The sequence below is a fragment of the Aulonocara stuartgranti genome (assembly GCF_965226115.1).
Source record: "Aulonocara stuartgranti genome assembly, chromosome: 8".
NCBI classification, from domain to species: Eukaryota; Metazoa; Chordata; class Actinopteri; order Cichliformes; family Cichlidae; genus Aulonocara; species Aulonocara stuartgranti.
The window spans coordinates 7,165,368-7,186,989 of record NC_138959.1 but is presented as its reverse complement, the minus strand read 5'-3'; the positions used below and the strand labels follow the sequence as shown (position 1 = coordinate 7,186,989).

General features: G+C 40.9%; 3 protein-coding genes and 1 long non-coding RNA gene across 14 annotated transcripts in view; 2 read left to right on the top strand and 2 right to left on the bottom strand.

Annotated features, from left to right (window-relative positions):
• The window catches only part of LOC309713108, a 147,392-nt gene that overhangs the window by 23,899 nt on the left and 101,871 nt on the right, over positions 1 to 21,622 (top strand). The window lies entirely within an intron of this gene.
• lsm12b (LSM12 homolog b) lies at positions 143 to 8,574 on the bottom strand. Its single transcript, XM_082544465.1, has 5 exons — positions 8,254 to 8,574; positions 5,495 to 5,628; positions 4,740 to 4,849; positions 2,307 to 2,433; positions 143 to 773 (listed from the first exon to the last, which is right to left on the bottom strand). The coding sequence occupies exons 1-5, from the start codon at positions 8,378 to 8,380 to the stop codon at positions 681 to 683; spliced, it is 591 nt and encodes a 196-aa protein (XP_082400591.1). The 5' UTR covers positions 8,381 to 8,574; the 3' UTR covers positions 143 to 680.
• Positions 8,661 to 12,661, top strand: g6pc3 (glucose-6-phosphatase catalytic subunit 3). Its single transcript, XM_082544463.1, has 6 exons — positions 8,661 to 8,984; positions 10,434 to 10,540; positions 10,647 to 10,737; positions 10,855 to 10,973; positions 11,510 to 11,651; positions 11,760 to 12,661. Exons 1-6 carry the CDS (start codon positions 8,767 to 8,769, stop codon positions 12,100 to 12,102), a joined length of 1,020 nt encoding a protein of 339 aa, XP_082400589.1. The 5' UTR covers positions 8,661 to 8,766; the 3' UTR covers positions 12,103 to 12,661.
• Positions 12,766 to 21,622, bottom strand: part of tanc2b (tetratricopeptide repeat, ankyrin repeat and coiled-coil containing 2b) — a 184,689-nt gene continuing 175,832 nt past the window's right edge. For all 11 annotated transcript variants that reach the window (XM_082544448.1, XM_082544450.1, XM_082544451.1 and 8 more), the window contains 4 exons: positions 21,078 to 21,169; positions 17,488 to 17,634; positions 17,226 to 17,326; positions 12,766 to 17,062 (listed from right to left, as the gene is read on the bottom strand). In XM_082544448.1, the coding sequence (XP_082400574.1) occupies positions 14,992 to 17,062; positions 17,226 to 17,326; positions 17,488 to 17,634; positions 21,078 to 21,169 (2,411 nt within the window). In that variant the 3' untranslated portion in view covers positions 12,766 to 14,991. The remainder of the gene's footprint in view (positions 17,063 to 17,225; positions 17,327 to 17,487; positions 17,635 to 21,077; positions 21,170 to 21,622) is intronic.

Below are 21,622 nucleotides of genomic sequence, written 5' to 3'. Positions count from 1 at the left end.
TATTCCGAGGATGTCATATAAAATCAGGGTTATGACAAGAAAAAGACAGCACTCTGGCAATTAAAAAAAAAAAAAAAAAAAAACATAAAACAAAAACAAGTTGCTCTCAAAAAAGTCGTTGAAAATTACGGTATTACAGTCAGAATTTTTGTTACTTTTATTTTAGAAAATGTCCTTTAAAGTGTGGCATTTCAAGTCACATTTTGTTTAAAATACAGAAAATACAGACAGTAGAACATGGATACAGCAAAAAAAAAAAAGAAAAAAAAAAGAAAAGAAAGGAAACAATGACAGAAAATAAAGCTAACAAGCCTTTCTGACTGCTCTAGTTTTCTCTTTTTTGAAATGGAACTGAAGGCAAAGGAAGGAGGGCGGGAAAAAGAAAAGGCTTCAAGGACAAGAGGGGAGGAGTGGGGGCAGAATGAGACAAGTTAGTTAAGGAAACTATGGTTGGTTTATGGTTCATGTTTAAATTATTCTTTATAAAGTCTAATTTAAGATTTAATCTTTCCTCTTTCTTTTTTTGTCTTTTTCATTTAATGGTATTTTGATCTTCGGGATCCAGGGCCCTCAACGCTCCTCCTGGTGGTCTCCGACTGTGGAGAAGGAATGCCGACTTTGTCTGGCAGTGGGAACAAAACCACCCGCGTCGCCTTCTCCGGCCGACCCGCACCGCCAACTCAAGAAGATAAAGTGGAGTCCTTCTGTGTTTGCTGTGCTTGTGAACGTTGCATGGACTTCTGACTTTCCACGTCTCTAAAATGTTTCTCAACCTGTGAGGGTAAAGCAAAAACAATAAAGAAAACATTATTAATAGATAAAATTCCTATGGTGAGACTTGAACCAGCTATGGTTTACAGATAGAACATAGAGACACCAAATTGACAGAAACGAGACAAATCTGAACTTGTTTCAGCCTGGAAAAACCAAAGATAGGAATAACAACAAAATTGAGTCACAACTGACGTGAAACAAAACAAGTCACCGGCTCCGAGAAGCTCAAACATTTTCCAAATATAAAAAGCAAGTCTTATGACGAATTACTGTTACGGCCCCCCAAACACATGCTTATCTTTAAGTTCCCCTCACTGGGACCATAGCTAAAGTTAATAGCTAAATGAATGTGGTCTTGCTCAATTCAAATCGTGTTTAGCCATGACCATCTGGTACCCATCAACAAAGTGTCTGTCAAGTTCTGGAGTGTGATGGGAATGGGTGTATAAAAACTAGAGAATGAGGCCTGAGGCCACCGAATGCAACACCAATGACTGGCATATTTAAGAAGCTGCTCTCAGCTCCATGGCATAAAAATACACGTGATTTCTGCACAGAGGACCGAAAGCCAGAGATACACACCCCCCCCCCCTTTAACTTTTTTTTTTACCGAAAGTCAAACTCACAAAGTCTCCATATATGAACCTGTGTAAAGTGCTATTAGTGGTTCTCTTGATTGCTCAGGGTGTCTCACAACAGTTCGCTTTCTGTGGTGCCTAACAGCTGGCAGTCAGCTTAAGCTCTCCATCGCTCACCCTGTTGCTGCCATGCAGGTGCTCCAAGGTCCCCATCCCTGTCTGCACCCACCTCCCTCCAGCAGTTGACCTGCAGCTTATTCACTGGTCATCCCCCTTCGAGATGAGACTCTTAAGTTTACGAATGACTGTGCTAAATAATCCTGATAATAGTTTGTAACGATTGAGCAGCTTTATGTGACAGACACACACCTACTGTATACACTTGAATGTGGAAGTCTTACACTGCGTTGGGTGGGGGGGGAAGTGTCTAATCGGGGGAACATTTGCACTTTCCATTTACACCGTTTTCTGTCTGTGCCCAAAACAAGACAGCACAGATTTACAGGCTTGAATTTTCCTAGAAAAGCGATCAAATCGTCAGCGAGGAAGAGGCTAAGAGTGGAACTGAACTCATTCAATAAGAACGATTATATGCCTTCAGGGAATTAGTGACGCATGCTACCAAGAACAGAACATTCAACACAGAGCACAGCGATCACATTTGCATACAACTTCAAAAAACTGTTGTTAAAAATGAAGCATATGGGGCACTCATCACGGACAAAGGTGAAGTAACAGAGGTCGAGGGATTTGCGGATTTATTAGATTAATCCAAACTTGCAAGCATGTGGAGATGAGCACATGCTCACACACAAAAAAGAGGAAAAAAAAATCAAGTCTGAAAATGCCACTCATCTCTAACCCCCCCAATCAAGTAAAAGCAAAAGCTGAAGACAAAGTCATCATGAAATAAACAGTTACACATGTGAAAATAGAAAGTGTAGTAGTACTTACTATTTTGCGTACATGACTTAAAGCGCTTCCCTCTTTGCCTTTGCAGTTCTCAACCTGGTAAGGCGGTGAGATTATGACGTCGTCCATCACAATAATGTTCTTCTCCTGCCATTTACAGTCTTTGATGCTGTAAAGAAAAGAAAACGACCTTTTAGCCACAGCTGAAAATGCTTTTTTGTTTTCTTTCTGCAAATTTCATACTAGTGTTTATGACATCTATAGCTCTGTTTCTAAGGTAACCAGTTTAAGCAGGTTAAACAAGCAGCACATTTGTCATACGGAGAGTTAACGACCTGAAAGTGAAACCAGAGCCAACAATGGACAGGTTTCACGTTTCTGAGTGAACAATTCTGTGGGGCATCTGGTCTCCTGTGTTTTTGAAAACATTTTAAATCAAAAACTATGTGAGCTGCAAAAAAGATTTTATTCAAAATATGACCTTTGACTAAAGAAGACGGAAAAGGCTCAGACAGGTATCCAATTACAGTCTGATTCAGGGCTAAAACATGGCTGGATCAGATATCTGAAACTTCAGCCTGATTCCTTCATGTCACAAAGTGTAAAAGTTAAATTATCAAGAGGCGCATTCATCTTCATGAATCAGCTCAAAGGGAACAAGATGAAAATACATTTCGGTTTCAATTTACAGATTATAGTAAATTGAAACCGATTTACTCCTAAATCTCAGACATCAATGACTGGGTTTAATACTTTGCATTCCTTTTCCTTTATCACACAACTGAAGGAAATTCTTGCTCGAGTGGGTTAAGATCAGGTTATTGTTGAAATTCAACATCTCTGCCTTCCAACAACTTTCGCTTTGTTTTTGTAGTGCATTCTCAGTAAGTTTCAATTTGCATTGTAAAGCTCTTTCCAGTCAACCTAGCTGCATTTGACTGTCCAAATATTGCTGTTCCTAAACAGGTCTGGCTTTCCCCCCCTTTTTTTTGTTCCTTCTTCCCACTAACCTGACCTTGTGACTGATCAACGATCGCCATTTTGCAGCTTGTCACAGAGTATTCTCTCTATGATGGACATATGATGGGGGTGTTTCTTATTGACTATAGAAAGGATCCTGTCATCACCTACCACTGTTCCAGGCTTCTTCTTCTTCTTCTTTTTTTTTTTTTTTTAATTGCCAAGCCCAGCAAAGCATCCATCTGTCCCCATTACAATTACAAAGATCGAGATTTGACTCTGCAGCCTAAAGCAGGGCATTAAACACCGTTATGGACTCAGACAAGTGAAGAGCCCACAGACAACTAGTCATTGCTGTTACTTCATCCAACACTGCATGATGGCCAGGAGTAGTTGCTGCACTGTAATCTAGAGTCTATGATCTCTCAGACACGTCGTTCTGGCCTGCATTGACAGCTCCTTTCATCACATGTCGTAGATTCACAGAAACAGCTTCCAAACTTTAAAGCCACGATGATCACCAGACTTTTTACCTGCTTAATTTATAAAAAACTGTGATCAGACTGAAACTGAAGGACTGAAACTAGCCCACTGAAGGAACAATGGGCTGTGAGGTCAGTTCCTTGATCATTAGTATTTCAGTCACTGTGCAAATGTACTGTTTATAAAGTTGGGGAGACCTGCAGTCAGCTAAGACTGAAGAAGTCACTTGGATGAGTGATGAAACGTTTCTCCCGCTGAAAACCAGTCCAGATGAACAGGATCAACTTTTTGGGAAAGCCAAGAGTTATACACCAGTTGTATAAATGTAACTTGAAGCAGGTTTCAGTGTAGCTAAAATTAAAGTTGTCATTGTCCATTCTGTCCAAATAAATACGGTCATAACTGTATCTGAATGCTGGCAAGAGCTTCACTCTGATGCAACTGTGAGGTTATTAAACTATCAAGAAAATCCCTGAAAGTTTTGGCAATGGGAGAAAAAAAAAATCTATGTATTTAAAATTCAATCTAATTCTTCAAACAGCAAGTTCACTGGTTTGTTTTCACTGTTGTGTACACATCTGCACAATGTACAGATGTGTACACTGTGAATTTTTCATTTTTAACATGGCTAGAGAAAAAATTATATTAGTTCACATTTCAAACTTTCAAAGTCAGCTTTTTTAAAAGGAAAAAAATGATGTCATTGCTTTCTGTTTTCTAAATAAGCAGCATGATTCTGCTGAACTGTTGGGTTTTCTTTTGAATATTTTACTTCCCTTTTTGACATGACATTAAAAGTCTTTGTTGTTATAATCTCTTTGTAGGATTCAAGATGGTCAGTGAGTGTCCTTCCATTGATTTTGATTGAATGATGAAGATCTTTAAGTGATTTAAGCCACTAGTGGCATAAAATACTCACAAATTAGTGGTCAATGATACATATAGTATGCAGTGAGAAATTTGACCCGATCAGGTGAACATTTACCCCCATCTGACCTGTGAAGTGAATGAACAGTAGCATAAAGTTCTTACGTTTTGTGAATAGTCTGGAATAGCTGTTGGCCCTCCACAGAAACCCCAGCACTGATTGCATAGGCTTGGGACAGCTTGTCCTCTTTTTCTGTCCGTGCTCGATTGGCAAGCTGTAAAGATTAAAACAGAACACACAGCATTTTTTTATTTAATTTTTTTTTCTTTAGGCACATCAAATATTTGGTCTGAAACAAGAACAGCTTATTCTTTTAACTGCAAAAACTAAATTTCAGGTTCCAATTGTGATTTTAGGTTCAGCACTCCAGCAGTGAACTTGGTTTATATAAAAGTACATTTCACTTTCCCGCATAGGATTACAGAGGCAGTGTTTATATCTCAGCATTTAAACACCCTCGACATGTCTCCATTTATTCACGGCCTCAGTTTGGGCTTACTTTATTTAAGTGGGGGGAGGGAAATAATCTATAAACACTGACTTTTATTTCTGCTGTGTTCCAATTTTCCAAATCAGGGTCTCAATCCTCAGAAGTCTATTTCTAGACCTACTGACGATGCCAGCCCCATTTCACAGCCTCTTCAAAACACAGCCGAAACGGCAAATGCATTTTGGCCAAAAGAATACAGTATTTCACTGAGGGCCAAGTATTTTTGGAGCATTCAGGCAATCCTCATTGTAAAGTTAGGAGATATCCTGGCCCATTCACCAACAGCGCCTGACACCCACCACACTTGATGTAACCCGAGGCATAAAAACCAATAAATGGTATAAAAAGAAAATAAATTATTGGACTTACCTTGCTAACATTCAGTGATGCTAGAGGGGGTGGAGTCTCAGTGCGGTCATTTATAATGTCCACATCAGAAACATAGGCTAAGTTGATCAGGATGACGTCGTTGAGGTTTGGCTTACCACTGGAGGAAGCACATTCTTTGAAGGCACTTAGGTCAAGGCAAACAACTTTGTGACAGTGAATGACAGAACAAAAATGACTATTATCTGTCCCCTTGAAGAACTTGGGACATTGGTTTTCTGCACAGAGAAGCTCATTATTCAGAGAACACTGGCTGACAAACACTGACAGTGAAAGGTAGTGCCAGTTACAGCATGGGACTACCGAAAGCATTGCTGCCACCTGTAGCATCTATGAATGAATGAAAGAATGAATGGAGACGGCTAAAATGTGTTATGAGAGGAAAAACTGCAAAAAAAAAAAAAAAAACATGTACTGATCCACAGTCACGAAGCACCCATAACGAGGTCAGCAAACCCAGTATCTACAACTTACCATAACGGCTTTTAGCGAGTGAAATTGCTTTATCACCACTCCACTTTAATTTATTATTACTGCATTGATTTATTTATTACCCGTCATATCAAGTTTATCCAAGTTTTTCAGTGTTTACTTGCTGCTGTTACCATTTTACCTTCTCTTGCTGATTACTGATTGTGAAGCTTATTGTAACAAAGTCTCAAAAAGAGCTACATTACTAAAGTGTTATTATTATTGCTACTTAATACAGGGCTGGCTCGCTCTATGACTGACCGGAAATACACACATTGTTTGGGCTTTAACACTGCCTGTTTGTTATTTATTTAAGTCATAACACGTAAAGTTTCCTCTCACTGTACAGTAACTAGTTATAACAACTCTCGGGAAATTTTACTTAAACAGTAAACTGCTGACTTGGGAACTCAAGCGTAACATAAGAACTAGTCTGATTTTTGTTTCGCTCTGGGTTCTATATCACAGCAGCAGTTTTCAAATGTTTTGTGCACCTAAGAGCAAACCAACATTTCATGGCACACATGAATTCACATCTGCATAGAACATCCTCCATGCAATCAATTCTTCTTTTGACTATACACTTATGATAGCACGCCTGTAGCAAAATAGCCCTTTTGCACTTTGCAGTAAGTTCTACTCCCATATAGTTTCCCTCCACAGATATTCCAACAAACTGTCTGCCTCTAATTCAAATCGAGTGTGGGTTTAAGTATCCCGTCTTGGAATAATGTTAAGATTAGTCAACTTGTCTTGAAAGATAATACTGTCATTCACAGATAGTCTCTTTTGTATAGGCAGGGGATTGCCCACTCTCTGGTTCACAAAATACAGTGATCCACTGTCCTGTTTTCCTCACCATCTTTTGGGACCTTAGAAGTTCGCTAATTTAGCAAATATAAATTCAACTCATTAAGTTCTAGTGCAGCTGCTTAAATAATAGATGGATCCCACTAAATCCCAAGGCACACCATTTATGAACATTAGATCTAACTGAGCGGTATATGTTTTTTGGCAAACTGATCCATAAAAAATAAAAAAAAACTTAAGTTATGACTTCTGTTGATGAATAAACCGAATTCTTGCAATAAATACATTGGAAACGACTGTCTGAAAGTCGATAAATACATAAGAAAAGTCATCTGATTTTACACAGGCCTTGCATTCAAACTTAGCATGTGAACATATTACCTCGATTAGTCATACAATACATACAATGCCTGTATGGCTATTGAGCACACTTACACGTTTATAACGTCATTATCACACATTGTAGAGCTGAAAGTAGGTGTCCAGGCGTTTCTACAGCTCAGACAACGTCACAGAGTGTTTTAGTGTTAAACTAACACTTAGAAAGACCATGACTATCAGCTCTAAGCGCTCCCCACTCTTCATTTGATTTAATCACCTCAAAGTTTGGCCACAATGACGACAACTACACGATAACCTCACGAGTCTGTGCAATTAACTCTATGATCAGAGATAAAGGAACATGATAAGATGCACATTCGCTCACTCACTCATTCACTCACACTGATGGGTGTAGACATGTTCACCAGCAAACTAGTGTTAGTAAGTAAGTTATTACTCCCACCCAAATGACTCATGTTAAAATGAACTGTGGCACAATCACACAATATTTACAGCCCAGCTGATAAGCGTGAGAACGCCAAACCCGTTAATTGAGCTAGCCAGTAGCTGCAGTGTGGGGTTGACCGAAATCTAGCATGCTAACATGCTAAAACCACCCTGATTGTGTAGCGTGGACTCGGAAACCACTTAATCTCTAACTTGTACAAATAATCGTGAGCATCTGCGGCTGATGGCACCACCAACCATGTGAGGTCAATATGTGGACCATCAACACGCGAGACTCTCCCAGTATCAGTTAGCTCGCTAACTAGCAACGGTTGTGCCTGCTGAGAGCACACAGCCATGATGCCTTACGAGGATTCGTTGCCAGATAGTGATCCATGTTGAGGGCTGGCAATACAATGAGTGGATTCAAAACACATGCGCTGCTAGAGCGGCTAACGAGAGGCCAAGAAATTACCAGGCAACCCCAACTAAAGGCTTATACAGACAGAAGATAGATGAGGTGCTATCCGAAACAAGAAAATATATAAAACGGGCAAACGTGTGTGCTTCTGCTAGCACCAATTACGCCTGCGCGGATCACTATTTGCCACATTTCGGTTACCCTACAGGCCCTTGCAGCCAGGCAGGCCAGCAACCCCTCCATCCGCAGCTCGAAACAAACAAAAGGATACTCAGAGTTAACATCTTGGACTGGTAGTCAAACGCGACAACTTCTCCTTGCAGACGTTGGCCCAAGCATGTGACGCATGCGACATGGCTCCCGACGCTAAAATACTCCCCGGGTCCAGGAGCCGCCATCTTCTCCGCCAGGAAACCGGAGCGCCTGCTTTACGTAAAGCGACGCGATGTCGTATGGAGACGAAACCTGAGCGTAACAAAAGTACGTCGATCGTTTCTTCTAATGTGATGAATTATAATTCCTGCCAAATCAAATCTAGTTTAAGTAAAGTTGTGTCATTGAATCACTAACTAAGGTCTTCAACTGCAGAACTACTACGAATACAACTTCTCTCTTCGACGAAGGATGTCGCTTTGTTTCCCATTGAACCGCCTTCCGATGTGCCCCGCCCCCTACCGGATGTAGAGCAGTACTGTGGAATTCATTGTAACACATCAAATAAAGGGCTGTCTTTAGATTTCCATCTACATATCAAAGTGTTTGTACTGGGAGAAGGCAGAAAGGAATGGAGGAGATTTATACCCAAGGCGTCTGGATGGCCGAAGGTCTCCAGCAGAGGACGAAGACTCAGGAGAAATTCTGGCTTACGGTCACTCATATGGGAGACCCTAAAGCAGCCTTTTTGCTCGTCTTTCCTTTTACTTATTTCATCAACAGGAGAGCTGGGGTAGCGGTGCTTTGGATGGCAGCTATATCGGAGTGGTTAAACTTAGTGTTCAAATGGTAAGGCGTTTTAATGAAGCACGATTTGAATATTCCCGTCCATCTTAGTTTTTACACTTACCATTGCGGTTGTATGTCTCATGCTAGCATGTTGCTACATTACATACATAACTTTTTTCACATTAAAATTGTTAATTATATATTCAAGACCGCCTGCACATGTTCATTTTTTCCAGTTTAAACAAATAAAAATAATTTTAGTTTAGTCTTTGCTTCCGGTACAGCAAAGTAGTACAACCCTGTATTAGTCCGACGTGAAACAGAAATGAGCGGAACCTTTGGGACCGTTCAATGGAATTTTCCCCACAAACAGCCTGGTGTAACAAGAAAAGTGACGAAAAGAAATGGAAATTAAAAACAAGAAGTAACCATATAACATAAATTTGACCAACAATTTCAACGGATTAAATTTTAGGGAAGCAACGATATAGATGGATAATAACAAAGTTATAAAATGCTTCACAAGGTGAGATAGGAAACAGCAAATAAAACGTTTAATAAGAAATAAAAATTAAACAACATAAGGTATATGAATACCGAGAACGCAAAGATAAACGGGAGAATTAAAGACCGAAAATAAATAAATTTAAAAATGATTACTAAAAGAAGCAAATACGAATATAAAATAAAGCAAATATGAGAGACAACAAAGTGGTAACACGAAGTGGAAAGAATGCTCGTAAAACGTCTCTTTAAGAAATTTAAAAGATTATAATGAGCTAAATCTCCTCAGGCAGATTGTACCAGAGAAAGGGTGTCCTGACAGAAAAAGCCTGAACACATTTGGTTTCCAGCTGAGATTATGGGGTGGCCAGAGCAGCCTTAGCTGAGGACCTCAAGATCTGAAATATACTTTGGTGCGATCCTGCATACTAATAACATTGTTGTTACAATGTTATTACAAATACATTTTTTTCATTATAATAAATGCATTTACATTATACCATTAAAAACTTGAAATAAAACAAGATAAATTTAAGGAAAACATGCAAAAGACAGAGGAACATGCATAGAAAAAATGAAGCCCCAAATCCTCAACAATTAAGGGAAAAAAAAGGAAAAATACAAAAGACATTACAAATGTACCAAGTAGAGAAACGATACAACTAAACTACTATGGACATAATATAGATTTTTAAAAGCCATGTATTATTTTGATTTAGATATTTCTGATTACACTAATTATTTTCTGCGAGTGTTCATGGAGAGGTATAGAGAAGCCAAATATAATACAGTATGGAACTTTGAACTAAATAAGATTCAGTAAAGTAAAAAGAAGAATGAAGAGTAAATATGTAGAGGCTTTTGGAGAAAAAAAAAGTCTTAGATTCAACAAGTTAAAAACTGTATTAAATGTAGTAAAATATAGTGAAGCCATGACCTTGAATGTATTTGTGTTATTTGGGGTGTGTGTAAATGTATTTATATATTATATTTATTTTTAATCAGGTTGCTGTTTGGAGAGAGGCCATTCTGGTGGATCGGTGAATCGCGTCTTTTTGTCAACAAGCAACCGAAAATTCACCAGTTTCCGTCCACCTGTGAAACAGGCCCAGGTTAGAAGTTGTCTTAGAAAAATAGACTGTGTCTGAGTCATAGCCAATGTCCTTAAATCATCAAACATTCAGATCTCCAAGTCCAAAGTTGGCATCTGTTTCTCAGGCAGTCCGTCTGGACATGCGATGGTGACAGCAGCAGTCTGGTGGGTCATTGTGTCCTCGCTGGGGTCCTTTCTGTACTCCCGTTCTCACAGGTACGTCCCTGTTTAAGCTAAATCCAGTGCAGTATGCTGCTTTGGCTCTAAAAATGCACAAAACTGCTGCACATTGGAACTACTTTTAAACAAATCTCTCCTTTTCTGAATCCGGAGTGTTCTCTTATCAGCTGCTCCCTACGTCCTCTATGTGGTGATGCTTGTTGCAGTTGGAATCTCCAGGATCTTTATCCTCGCACACTTTCCTCATCAGGTCGTTGCTGGCTCCATTACAGGTCTGAATACATATTATGCAAAAATCATATTTCTGAAAAAGGCGGGGCACTTTATAAAAAGTATATTAAAAGCCAAATGCAGTGATCTCCAAAGTGTAAAAGCCATTTTTGTTTGATATATGATCACAGCTGCAAATCATACAGGTTTAAATTCAAAATACACTAAATATTTTCACTGACTGACTCTAATGGATTACAGGCAAGAATGTTTAAGACCTAGATCGTGTAAATATGCAGCTGTGCTGCAGAATGTGATTTGCTGAAATGATTGATGCCCCTCCTAAAACAGGTGTCCTCTGAATCAAAGCATTGGTTGCTCCAAAACATTATTCAGTGTTAATATTTCTAACACAGATGTAGAACTAGTGCACTCCATCATCACTTGTGCTGGTTTTTGAGCTGCTTGCTATCAACTATCTGTGCAATTCTACAGGATTTTTGTAGTTCCCAAAAAAGAATTTCATAATTGGATTTGTCAGACCCATAGGGTAGTTTTCCCATGTGTGCAGCTTAATCTGATGAAATGCTCTTGTCAGGTTTCATTCTGGGGATTGTCCTGAGCTGCAGAGTACCAGAAGGTCGCCCCCTGCTGTTCTTCTTTAGTTTAAGCTTTGGGCTGCTGTTCGGAGCTCTGATGCTCCATGCTGGATTACAGCAGCTGGGAATTGACCTCTCCTGGTGAGTTACTCTATTACATTAATGTTTAATCAGTGAGTCTGATCAGTATATATTGTGATAATATAAAGGGACTTCCTTCCATGACCGGTCATGTTTTTGATTCAACAGGTCTATTGCTTTGGCCAAGAAATGGTGCAGCCATGCAGAATGGATTCGTTTGGACACAGCCCCATTCTCCTCTCTCACCCGAGACTGTGGGGCCCTGTTGGGTTTGGGGCTGGCACAGTACTGGAAGCCTGGTGGATGGTCTCTACCTTGGGCTCCCAGAGCTTTGTCTATGGCTGTATCATCCATGGGTCTTTACCACGTGAATCGTCTACCGCTCCCGGTCCGACCACTGGGCCTTTTCTACAGCCTGTTCTTTGTCAAATTCGTCCTAGTGCCTCTGATCGTTATGGTACTTGTGCCTGGGCTGGTACACCTATTAACATTCAAAAAAAAGAAAGACTAGAAGAGTTCCTCCACACATGATGTGCACCTTAAACACCTCCCAAAACTGGAGTTTCCTTCAGAGTTTGTATAAACACATTTAATGTTTAATGTTCGCTGCGTTTCAGAACCATTTTGATGAGTATGGGTTAAGTTTAATTTTCACGTCTTAAAATTCACTAAACAATGGCCTTTTATCCAGTCTGTGACCTGTGTTTTTCCTCTTATTTGATGATTTTAAAAGTGCCGGTATTGAGACATTGTGGCGTAAAGTATGTCTCTAGTGAATCTAGTGCAATCATAAGTGTTGTAAATACTACAGTATTTTTGCTAAATATCGACTTTATTGGGAAAAGTGCAACTTTGTTTATGTGCATTTTGTGTTGTTTGAATCTTTACGAGTCAAAGATTGTTACCGAGGTTTAAAACCTCAGATTTGCGACTAGTGAAAGGCAAAGAATTTGAACATTGTGCAGATGTCTGATGCTCAGTTTTGTGTTATTGCTTTGTGACCGAAAAACTTGAAAGCTACATTCCTATGTTATTCCCAAATCAGCAAAAAAATAAATGATTGACATGCAGGGCGTGTTTCAGTTGGTAACCATTTATAAATATGTTCTCCTTTTTTCCAATACATATGTTCGACTGTACAGATTACAATCAGTTATCATGAGATAAAAACACATTCTTTTTTATTGTTTTTAATTAAACTTCACAGCGATCTGAAAGCTCACATTTACAGACAAGAGAACTCTGCTCAGCAAGCAAATATGTTAAAATAAAATAAAAAGAACTTTTTTGTCTGGCGTGGTTGAGGGAAAATGACAAGGATAAGTTCGGGGGATAGCAGTCTCCTCATCTTAATCCAAACGTTGTACCACACACACACCAGAGACACTGCTATACATGTTTCTGCTTGAGGTCATGGAAAGAATAGAACATGCATCAGACTATTTACAGCGAACTAATATACACAGATAGCTTGAAACCATACACCCTCAAATAACCTCAACTTAAAAAGTCCTGTTTAAATTAAGTATAATACAGTTTATACCTTCATTTCTGTAAAGTTAAGTAGGGCTTCTCTCCAGTAGCAGGTGAAACTGAGGACAACTGTCTCCATTTATTCTTTATCAGACATCCAAAATAAAATGTTACAGACAAATAGTCTATAATCATTCCCACATATATAAATTACTTCAATATTTTCATTATTCATCATCTCTATGACTCAAACTCCAAATTACAGAGCTCCTGGATACTGAAATCTCAGGCTTTTGTTGTTGCAGTAGGTTCGATTTATTTAGAAGACGTGTGCCAGTGGACATGGTGTCAAAACCAGTGATTTAGAGTTAGAGGAATATATTTTTATGAGGTGGAGTTACTTAAGTATGATTTGCCTCTCTAAACAGACAAACTATCTAACAAACCTGAACTGGACAGAGTGAAATATCTGAGCCAATACATACCTCTTGTGCTAGAAAGTTTATATATCATCCCAGATTCTGAACATTGTCACTCACCACTGCATTGCAATTCACATAATAAGTGTCTGTCGTAGTCTGGTTAGCACTGATCAGCGATCTGACGGATCACACGCCCACTTTCACTTACTCCTAATGTAACAATCGTAACAACAAAGTAAGTAAAATACATAAAGTGCACCATTAGTTAAGACCTTGTCAGGCATTTTAGTGCAGAAGTGGCTGAATAAAAATGCATTATGATTTAAAAGAAATCATAAAAACAATGCAGAAGAAAGGGAAAGGTTGGTAACAGTGGTTGTGTATGCATTTGCTTGCTTTTAGTCGCTGAGTACTTTCCACCATCGCTCACACGGAGGAGGGACAGAGGCAAACTTTGATTTTGATTTTTCTGCCATTTGATAAAAGCACCCAACTGAGTGAAAGACAAGTTGCAGCCAAAATAATTTGCTATTATTGCCTGACAGACAATACATATTTAATTACTGTGATTATCGACTGATATCATTTAAAAGAGGGTGAAGATTTGTTGCTCTTCTGCTTTCTCCTTAAACTCTTTTGGTTTGCTGATAGAGCAAAATATGTTGTGAAGATGTTGCTGGGGAAGTGGGAATGATAACTTTATCATTTTCTAACTAATCTATCAAAAAATAATCTGCAGGTTGACACATTCGCTTGCATTATATTATAGCAAAATTCTTTTTATTTTGACACAACAGAGGTAACTTCATCAGTCAAAGTTTGTCTGTGTCCCTTGTCCACCGGTCGGTTTTCCACATCCGTATGACTTGCAGTGTGACACAGAGGCAGGGTTAACAGAATAAAATTCAAAATGCAAACTATGTTTTGTTTTCTTTTTATGTACAATATATAACTTAATTATAAATATTGTCATTTTTCTCTAAGTACTGAGTTGTTGAGCCATTTGTATTTTCTGAGCAATGTACAGTATTGAACATATAATATTGTATTACATAGAATAGAGCCTACTAGCAACCTTGGTTAAGAGCACACTTTGAAAGAACAGAAGATGGATACAGAGTCCACAAGTAGAGTCCGATGGGTAGTACTTTCACTCTTGGAGTCCCACCTGATGTGGTCACACGTGGGGACAATGTGCCACGTGTCGGAAGTGAACTGGTCTCTGATTTAGATTAGAACTTGCGATCCTCCTGTTATCCTACCTGTTTGCAGATTATGATATTGAAAGAATCACTTCTCATCGTTATGTTTTTCATATAAGATAATGTCTAATACCCTAAAGTGTGTTTGTTGGCTTTGTGGTTTTCTTTCTCTAGTGAGTTCGTTGAGATGAGTTCGTCCATGACACACACACACCCCATCACATCTTCTGTCGAGCTAAATATTTTTTACTCTCTCAGTTCCACTAACAAGCCCAGTCCAACCATCCAATCACAGACAGGCCATCACACATTCGACTCCACAAATGGTCTCTTTGGTTTGATGGGGGAGGTGGGGCCTTGGGTCCGGGAGTCACGCGAGAGCTGTCGGTACATGTTGTCCTGGTAGGCCTGTGCCACGGGCAGAGTCCTCGCCACCTTCACGTCTGGGTAGGTGGGCACCTGGCTGACCCGTTCCAGGATGTCCCCACTGCCACGGGAGCCATTGGCCAGCTTTCCCAGAGAGGGGGGCTGAGTCTGGGAGTAGTAATCCTCTTCTAACAGGTGTCCGTTTTGGGCGTTGTTGGTCTTGTTGTAGTAGGCGATATTACCCAGTGAGGCGGGGGGACTGTAGGTGGAACCTTGCTGGACCAGCTGACCGGGGGAGGTGGGGCTGATGGCAGAGTCCATAGATGTCATTGCCCTGGACCGTGAGGGCTGATGCAGGTACTGCTGAGTCCGAGCCGTCTTGTCTATGATCCCCATAAAAGGCGTATTGCGGGAGCGAGTGGTCTCTCCCTGATACAACCCCCCACCACCCTGGGAGGGAGAAATGGGAGAGATGTCATCACAGGTGCGCTCGTATGTGGCTTGTAAGGGAATCTCCATCTGCTGAATGGAAGAGGAAGGCCTGAAACCCGGGGCTAAATTCGAGGTGGATCCAGTTGAGATGTTGTTGCTGGAAGGTGAGAATCGAAGGCCTACACTCTGAGAATGGATGAGAGGCCTAGGGGTGGGCACATGCTGCTTCATTTCAGTAGTATTGGCACTCACAGGGCGTCTAACCATATGGGGGATCTCGGGAGAGCCCAGCTGGCAGGGGGGCATAGCATTGGCACGCTCAAGAACGTGTTCAGAGACTGGGTAGTAGGCGGCTGACTGGCTGCGGCTTATCTGAGGTGTCTGGCTGTAACGGATGCCCCCTGGGCCCCCACTGCTGGCGCGGTAGGCAGAGGAGGGGCGCTGGGGTAGCTCATCCTTCAACAGGCTCGACTCCATAACCCCTCCTCGGCCGCCGTGCTGACAGAGGGCCCCAGAACTGAGGCTGGCCTGGACTTGGGACATTGACCGTCCATCCAGTGAGGGTTGGTACACCAAGCGGCTCTCTACATCCACTGAACCCCCTTGATAGCGACCACCCATGGAGTGGCCCATCTGGCCACCATAACTACTATTTCCCATTACGTTGCTGGGCTGGTTTGTGCGGACTATTTGGGCTATGGAAGGCTGCAGACGGAGGCCTTGGGCTTGGTGGTGTTGTGAGGATAAAGAGGGCTGCGAACTCAGCTGGAAAGAACGTTGGCTGCTCATCTTGGAGAGGGGAGATTTGGGTCTTCCAGGAAGCTGCTCTGTCTGATAGCGCACAGGTGACCCAGACTGAGACCTGTACAGACAAACACTTTCTAACGGTGGACTGGCTCTATACTGAGCAGCCCGACGTAAAGGGGAAGGCGGTGGGCTCTGGTGATCCATCCCCTGACCCCCGGTACCCATAGGAGGTGGGCTGAAGCGGTAGGATGGCTGGTGTACTGGGGAGGTGTGAGGGGGACTGTGTCTGTAATGGGAGTTCTGATGTGTTGGAGAGAGGGAGGGTGACGTGGGCTGGTAGGAGCCCCGAGTTGGGGAGGACATGGAGGAAGAGGTGGGGTGGTATTCATAGGGCTGGCCCATGGGTGAGCCTCCAGCCAAGTAAATCTGATCTGGATGTGTGGGGGAGAGGGGTGGACTCTGAATTATAGGAAGGCTGGAGGGATTTGAGAGGGACTCAGGTGGGGGCAGACCCATCGACATAGCTTCCAGCTCCTGCTCCAGGTAGTCCTCATCCTCAAACAAGTCCTGTACGGGCTCCATGTCTTCCAGACGGGGCTCTGGTGGAGGGGGGAGAGGCATGGACAGAGACAGGGACTCCTCCTCTTCTGGGGGAGGTGTAGGAGGGGGTGAGGGAGGAGGCTCCAGCTCCAGGTCCTGCTGCTGGTGCTCCTCCTGGTTAAGTTGGTGGCATTCCTCTTCCACCCTCTGGAGCAGCCGCTGGATTTCTCTGTTATTGGGGCACTGCTTTATGGCTTCATTCAGGTCCTCTAAGGCTTCAGGAAATTGTCTAAAATAATAGAAAATAAATAAAATAAATAAAGTAAATTACGCAAAACTGTAAAATCTGGGGGAGGAATATAGAGATCCTTTAAAAAGGAAGACCACGGAGAAAGGGGTAAGGAAAAAGGAAAGCATTCTTCTGATCTGTACAAGGATAAAAATGAGTGTACCTGCTGCTACGCTTGGCGCGTGCCCTGGCGTAGTATGCCTCATAAGATTTTGGTTTCAGTTCGAGCGCTTTAGTAGCAAATTCCTCAGCCATCCCAAAGTCCTGGAGAGATTAAGCACAGGAGAAGAATAATGAACACTACAGAACAGTGAGAGAAATTGACATGTGGCCAATAGTATCATTAACCATCAAAGGCTTTAGTAACATCCTTCAGTTTTAACAATTTAGTGTTTTTCACTGTTGCTGCTTTTCTGCTGACTTACGTTCATTTTCCTTCGACATCGGGACAGGTTGAGGAAGAGCGATACTTTGAGTTCCCTGAATGTCTTAAGGTCCTCGCTGAAGCCTTCGCGTGGAAACTTTTTGAGAGCGTACTGATAACGCTGTGCAGCCTCCTTCACCTTCCCCTTCTGTTGGACAAATACAAAAAGATACATCTGGCTTATCCTTCATTTATGATATATACAGTGGGGCAAAAAAGTATTTAGTCAGCCACCGATTGTGCAAGTTCCCCCACTTAAAATGATGACAGAGGTCAGTAATTTGCACCAGAGGTACACTTCAACTGTGAGAGACAGAATGTGAAAAAAAAATCCATGAATCCACATGGTAGGATTTGTAAAGAATTTATTCGTAAATCAGGGTGGAAAATAAGTATTTGGTCACCTCAAACAAGGAAAATCTCTGGCTCTCACAGACCTGTAACGTCTTCTGTAAGACGCTTTTCTGTCCCCCACTCGTTACCTGTATGAATGGCACCTGTTTGAACTCATCATCTGTATAAAAGACACCTGTCCACAGCCTCAAACAGTCAGACTCCAAACTCCGCCATGGCCAAGACCAAAGAGCTTTCGAAGGACACCAGGAAAAGTATTGTAGACCTGCACCAGACTGGCAAGAGTGAATCTACAATAGGCAAGCAGCTTGGTGTGAAAAAATCAACTGTGGGAGCAATCATCAGAAAATGGAAGACATACAAGACCACTGATAATCTCCCTCGATCTGGGGCTCCACGCAAGATCTCATCCCGTGGGGTCAGAATGATCATGAGAACGGTGGGCAAAGATCCCAGAACCACACGGGGGGACCTGGTGAATGACCTGCAGAGAGCTGGGACCAAAGTAACAAAGGTCACCATCAGTAACACACTACAACGGCAGGGAATCAAATCCCGCAGTGCCAGACGTGTTCCGCTGCTGAAGCCAGTGCATGTCCAGGCCCGTCTGAAGTTTGCCAGAGAGCACATGGATGATACAGCAGAGGATTGGGAGAATGTCATGTGGTCAGATGAAACCAAAGTAGAACTTTTTGGTATAAACTCAACTCGTCGTGTTTGGAGGAAGAAGAATACCGAGTTGCATCCCAAGAACACCATACCTACTGTGAAGCATGGGGGTGGAAACATCATGCTATGGGGCTGTTTTTCTGTTTGGATCTGACAATGATCCAAAACACACCGCCCGGGCAACAAAGGAGTGGCTCCGTAAGAAGCATTTGAAAGTCCTGGAGTGGCCTAGCCAGTCTCCAGACCTCAACCCCATAGAAAATCTGTGGCGGGAGTTGAAAGTCCGTGTTGCTCGGCGACAGCCCCAAAACATCACTGCTCTCGAGAAGATCTGCATGGAGGAATGGGCCAAAATACCAGCTACTGTGTGTGCAAACCTGGTAAAGACCTATAGTAAACGTTTGACCTCTGTTATTGCCAACAAAGGTTATGTTACAAAGTATTGAGTTGTATTTTTGTTATTGACCAAATACTTATTTTCCACCCTGATTTATGAATAAATTCTTTACAAATCCTACCATGTGAATTCATGGATTTTTTTCTCACATTCTGTCTCTCACAGTTGAAGTGTACCTCTGGTGCAAATTACTAACCTCTGTCATCATTTTAAGTGGGGGAACTTGCACAATCGGTGGCTGACTAAATACTTTTTTGCCCCACTGTATACACACACACACACACATACACACATATATATTAGGGGTGGGGGAAAAAATCGATACTGTGTAGTATCGTGATATTTTGTTTGCTAATAATGTATCGATACAGGGACAGCAGAAATCGATATTTTGTTACAAAAAAAGTTTTTGTGGACTGGAACTGACTTCAGAGCATGTTGATCAGCTCCTTTTTCTGAGCAAGAATCCTGACATTCCTTCACTGTCCAAATGTGTTTAACTTGTTTTTTGGCAGCAATAAACATTACAGTTTACTTATTTTAATTTAAGACATGTTTTATTTTAATTAAGTTTAAAACTTTTTTATTTAATGTAAAATTATATTTTGTTTTAATTTACTTTCAAGTTCACTAATTAACCTACCAAGCATGTATTTGGACTGTGCAAAGAAGTACCCACACAGGATAACATGAAAACTTCATATTCTTCAGATATTTGATGTTTCAGCTGGTAACCATTTATTTTCCACCCAATACATGATTACAACCAGTTATTTTGAATCAGGAACTTTCTTGTACGGAGCCAGCTGGACTAATCACTGCACCCAAATTCCAAAATCATTTTTTCCAAGTACTGTTGCAGTGCTATTCATCCATCTGGATGGTTTTGTTGTGAATTGCCAAGTTTTGTAGAATAGACAGAATAGAAGATTTCTACCTTCTTAAAATACATTTCGTTTCTTTCCAGAAACCAAACAACAAATAAATAAATTGCACCAAGTCAAATCGTCTAATACATTTTGGTGTAAGCTGTTTTATGTAGGAGCCATTTTCTTTTTAATAAACTACAATGACCAGCCAGAAGAAGCATGCAGCTAGCCGGCATTACAGTCAAGCATCTGAGCGGTTTCCCCAAACAAAACTGCTCTCGATTTATTTTGAGAAACTGATTTCTGGAAAGAGACATTTCTGCTAAGTTATTTTTTTAGCATTGTTTCCACTTTTAGCACCGTAAGCTGGGTCCTCTTTAATTCCATTTATTTTAAGTGAAAGAAAAGATCATTACAGCAAATAGCCAATGCAAATTTTCCCTGACATGATCAGGAGTTGAAGAACCATAAAGAGCACGTAGGCACTTCATCTTCTATTCTAAACCAGATATTATGATGTCATCATTTTTCCCAACCACCTAAAAAGAGGTTTAAAATGCCCACTTGTAACACCTTATAAGAACATAGTGTGATTTTAATTTCCCAATGATATGTATTTTATATCCACAAAACTTATGCCCAATATATTTTTGCACCATAATATTCTCTAGCGACTACATCACAGGCTAAAATAGTCCATTTGTACCGTTTAAGCACCTATAACACATTAGAAAATACTGGTGGGCTACCCCTCACCCTCCAAGCAGATGGATCTATGATATTAATTTGAAAATCCAAGATGGCGTCTTTCTCAAGTTATCACGTTCACAGTATTTTCAGAAAACTCTGTGACCTTGACACTCAAGTCAAGGTCACAGACAGTCAAACACACCTATGATGTTTGAGAAGATGTATCTATAGTATTCCTTTGAAACTCCTACGTCATTTCATTCTCGTGTTCACAAAGATGGGGGATAGGCATGTACTAGCTTCCAAAATTGGGCAACGTGCACCAAAACAATCTAGATGGATAAATTGCAAAATATCTAATTAGCCATATAAATTCATTTGTGGACAAACACTACTGAGATCTTATTTAAATAATGTCTTTGGCTTTATGAATATTCTAATATGGATATGATTTATAGCCAGATATGCGACACAAAGATCAGAATTTTTCAATGGGAGTTTATGACTTTACCAAAAAGGCATCTTTAAACTTGCATATAAAGGATATCCATAACCCATCTTTCATTCACAGTATGAAATCTGAGCTGCTGAGTGCACAGCCTGTTCTCTGACCTTGTAGAAACTGTCTCCTTCCTCGATGAGTTTGCTGAGTAAGATGTTCATGATGTCGGGTTTGGAGGTGGCCATAGCCCACGTGGCTGGACCTGTGTGACAAAGGGGGGAGCAGATGAAAGAAAGACACGCAGTAATAAGCAGAGAGAAGGAGCAGGAGGAGAAAGAGGAGAGGAGCGACTGGGAGTCACAGTACACACAACAATAATAACAGGAATGAGGACAACAGTCAAAATGGAGGAATGGAAGAGAAAAGACAGGCAATCCACTGCAGAGGAAAGATTACGAAAAAATAAATAAAAAACTATCCTGACACCTCGAGAGCACTGTCACCATCGTGACATCATGCCTGGGTCAAATGCCATTTGCCAATAATTTTTTAAAAGTGCTTATTTGTCGTACAAAAATTAGCATTGTCATTGTTGTGAAAAGTGGCTTTTTATTTTGTTTTTTTAACAATTAATTATATAATATCTGCAAATATGTTTTGGCCCAGGCAACCTAGTGTAGATGTGTATACAGAGAAATTAAATCAAAGCATACTG

Coding starts and splice junctions, on each gene's coding strand:
- g6pc3 (XM_082544463.1), top strand. CDS start 8,767: ATGGAGGAGATTTATACCCAAGGCGTCTGGATGGCCGAAGGTCTCCAG. Junction 8,985..10,433: donor TTAAACTTAGTGTTCAAATG/GTAAGGCGTTTT, acceptor ATTTTTAATCAG/GTTGCTGTTTGGAGAGAGGC. Junction 10,541..10,646: donor CACCTGTGAAACAGGCCCAG/GTTAGAAGTTGT, acceptor TCTGTTTCTCAG/GCAGTCCGTCTGGACATGCG.
- lsm12b (XM_082544465.1), bottom strand. CDS start 8,380: ATGGCGGCTCCTGGACCCGGGGAGTATTTTAGCGTCGGGAGCCATGTC. Junction 5,629..8,253: donor GTCCAAGATGTTAACTCTGA/GTATCCTTTTGT, acceptor GTGCCTTCAAAG/AATGTGCTTCCTCCAGTGGT. Junction 774..2,306: donor TAAGTCATGTACGCAAAATA/GTAAGTACTACT, acceptor TTACCCTCACAG/GTTGAGAAACATTTTAGAGA.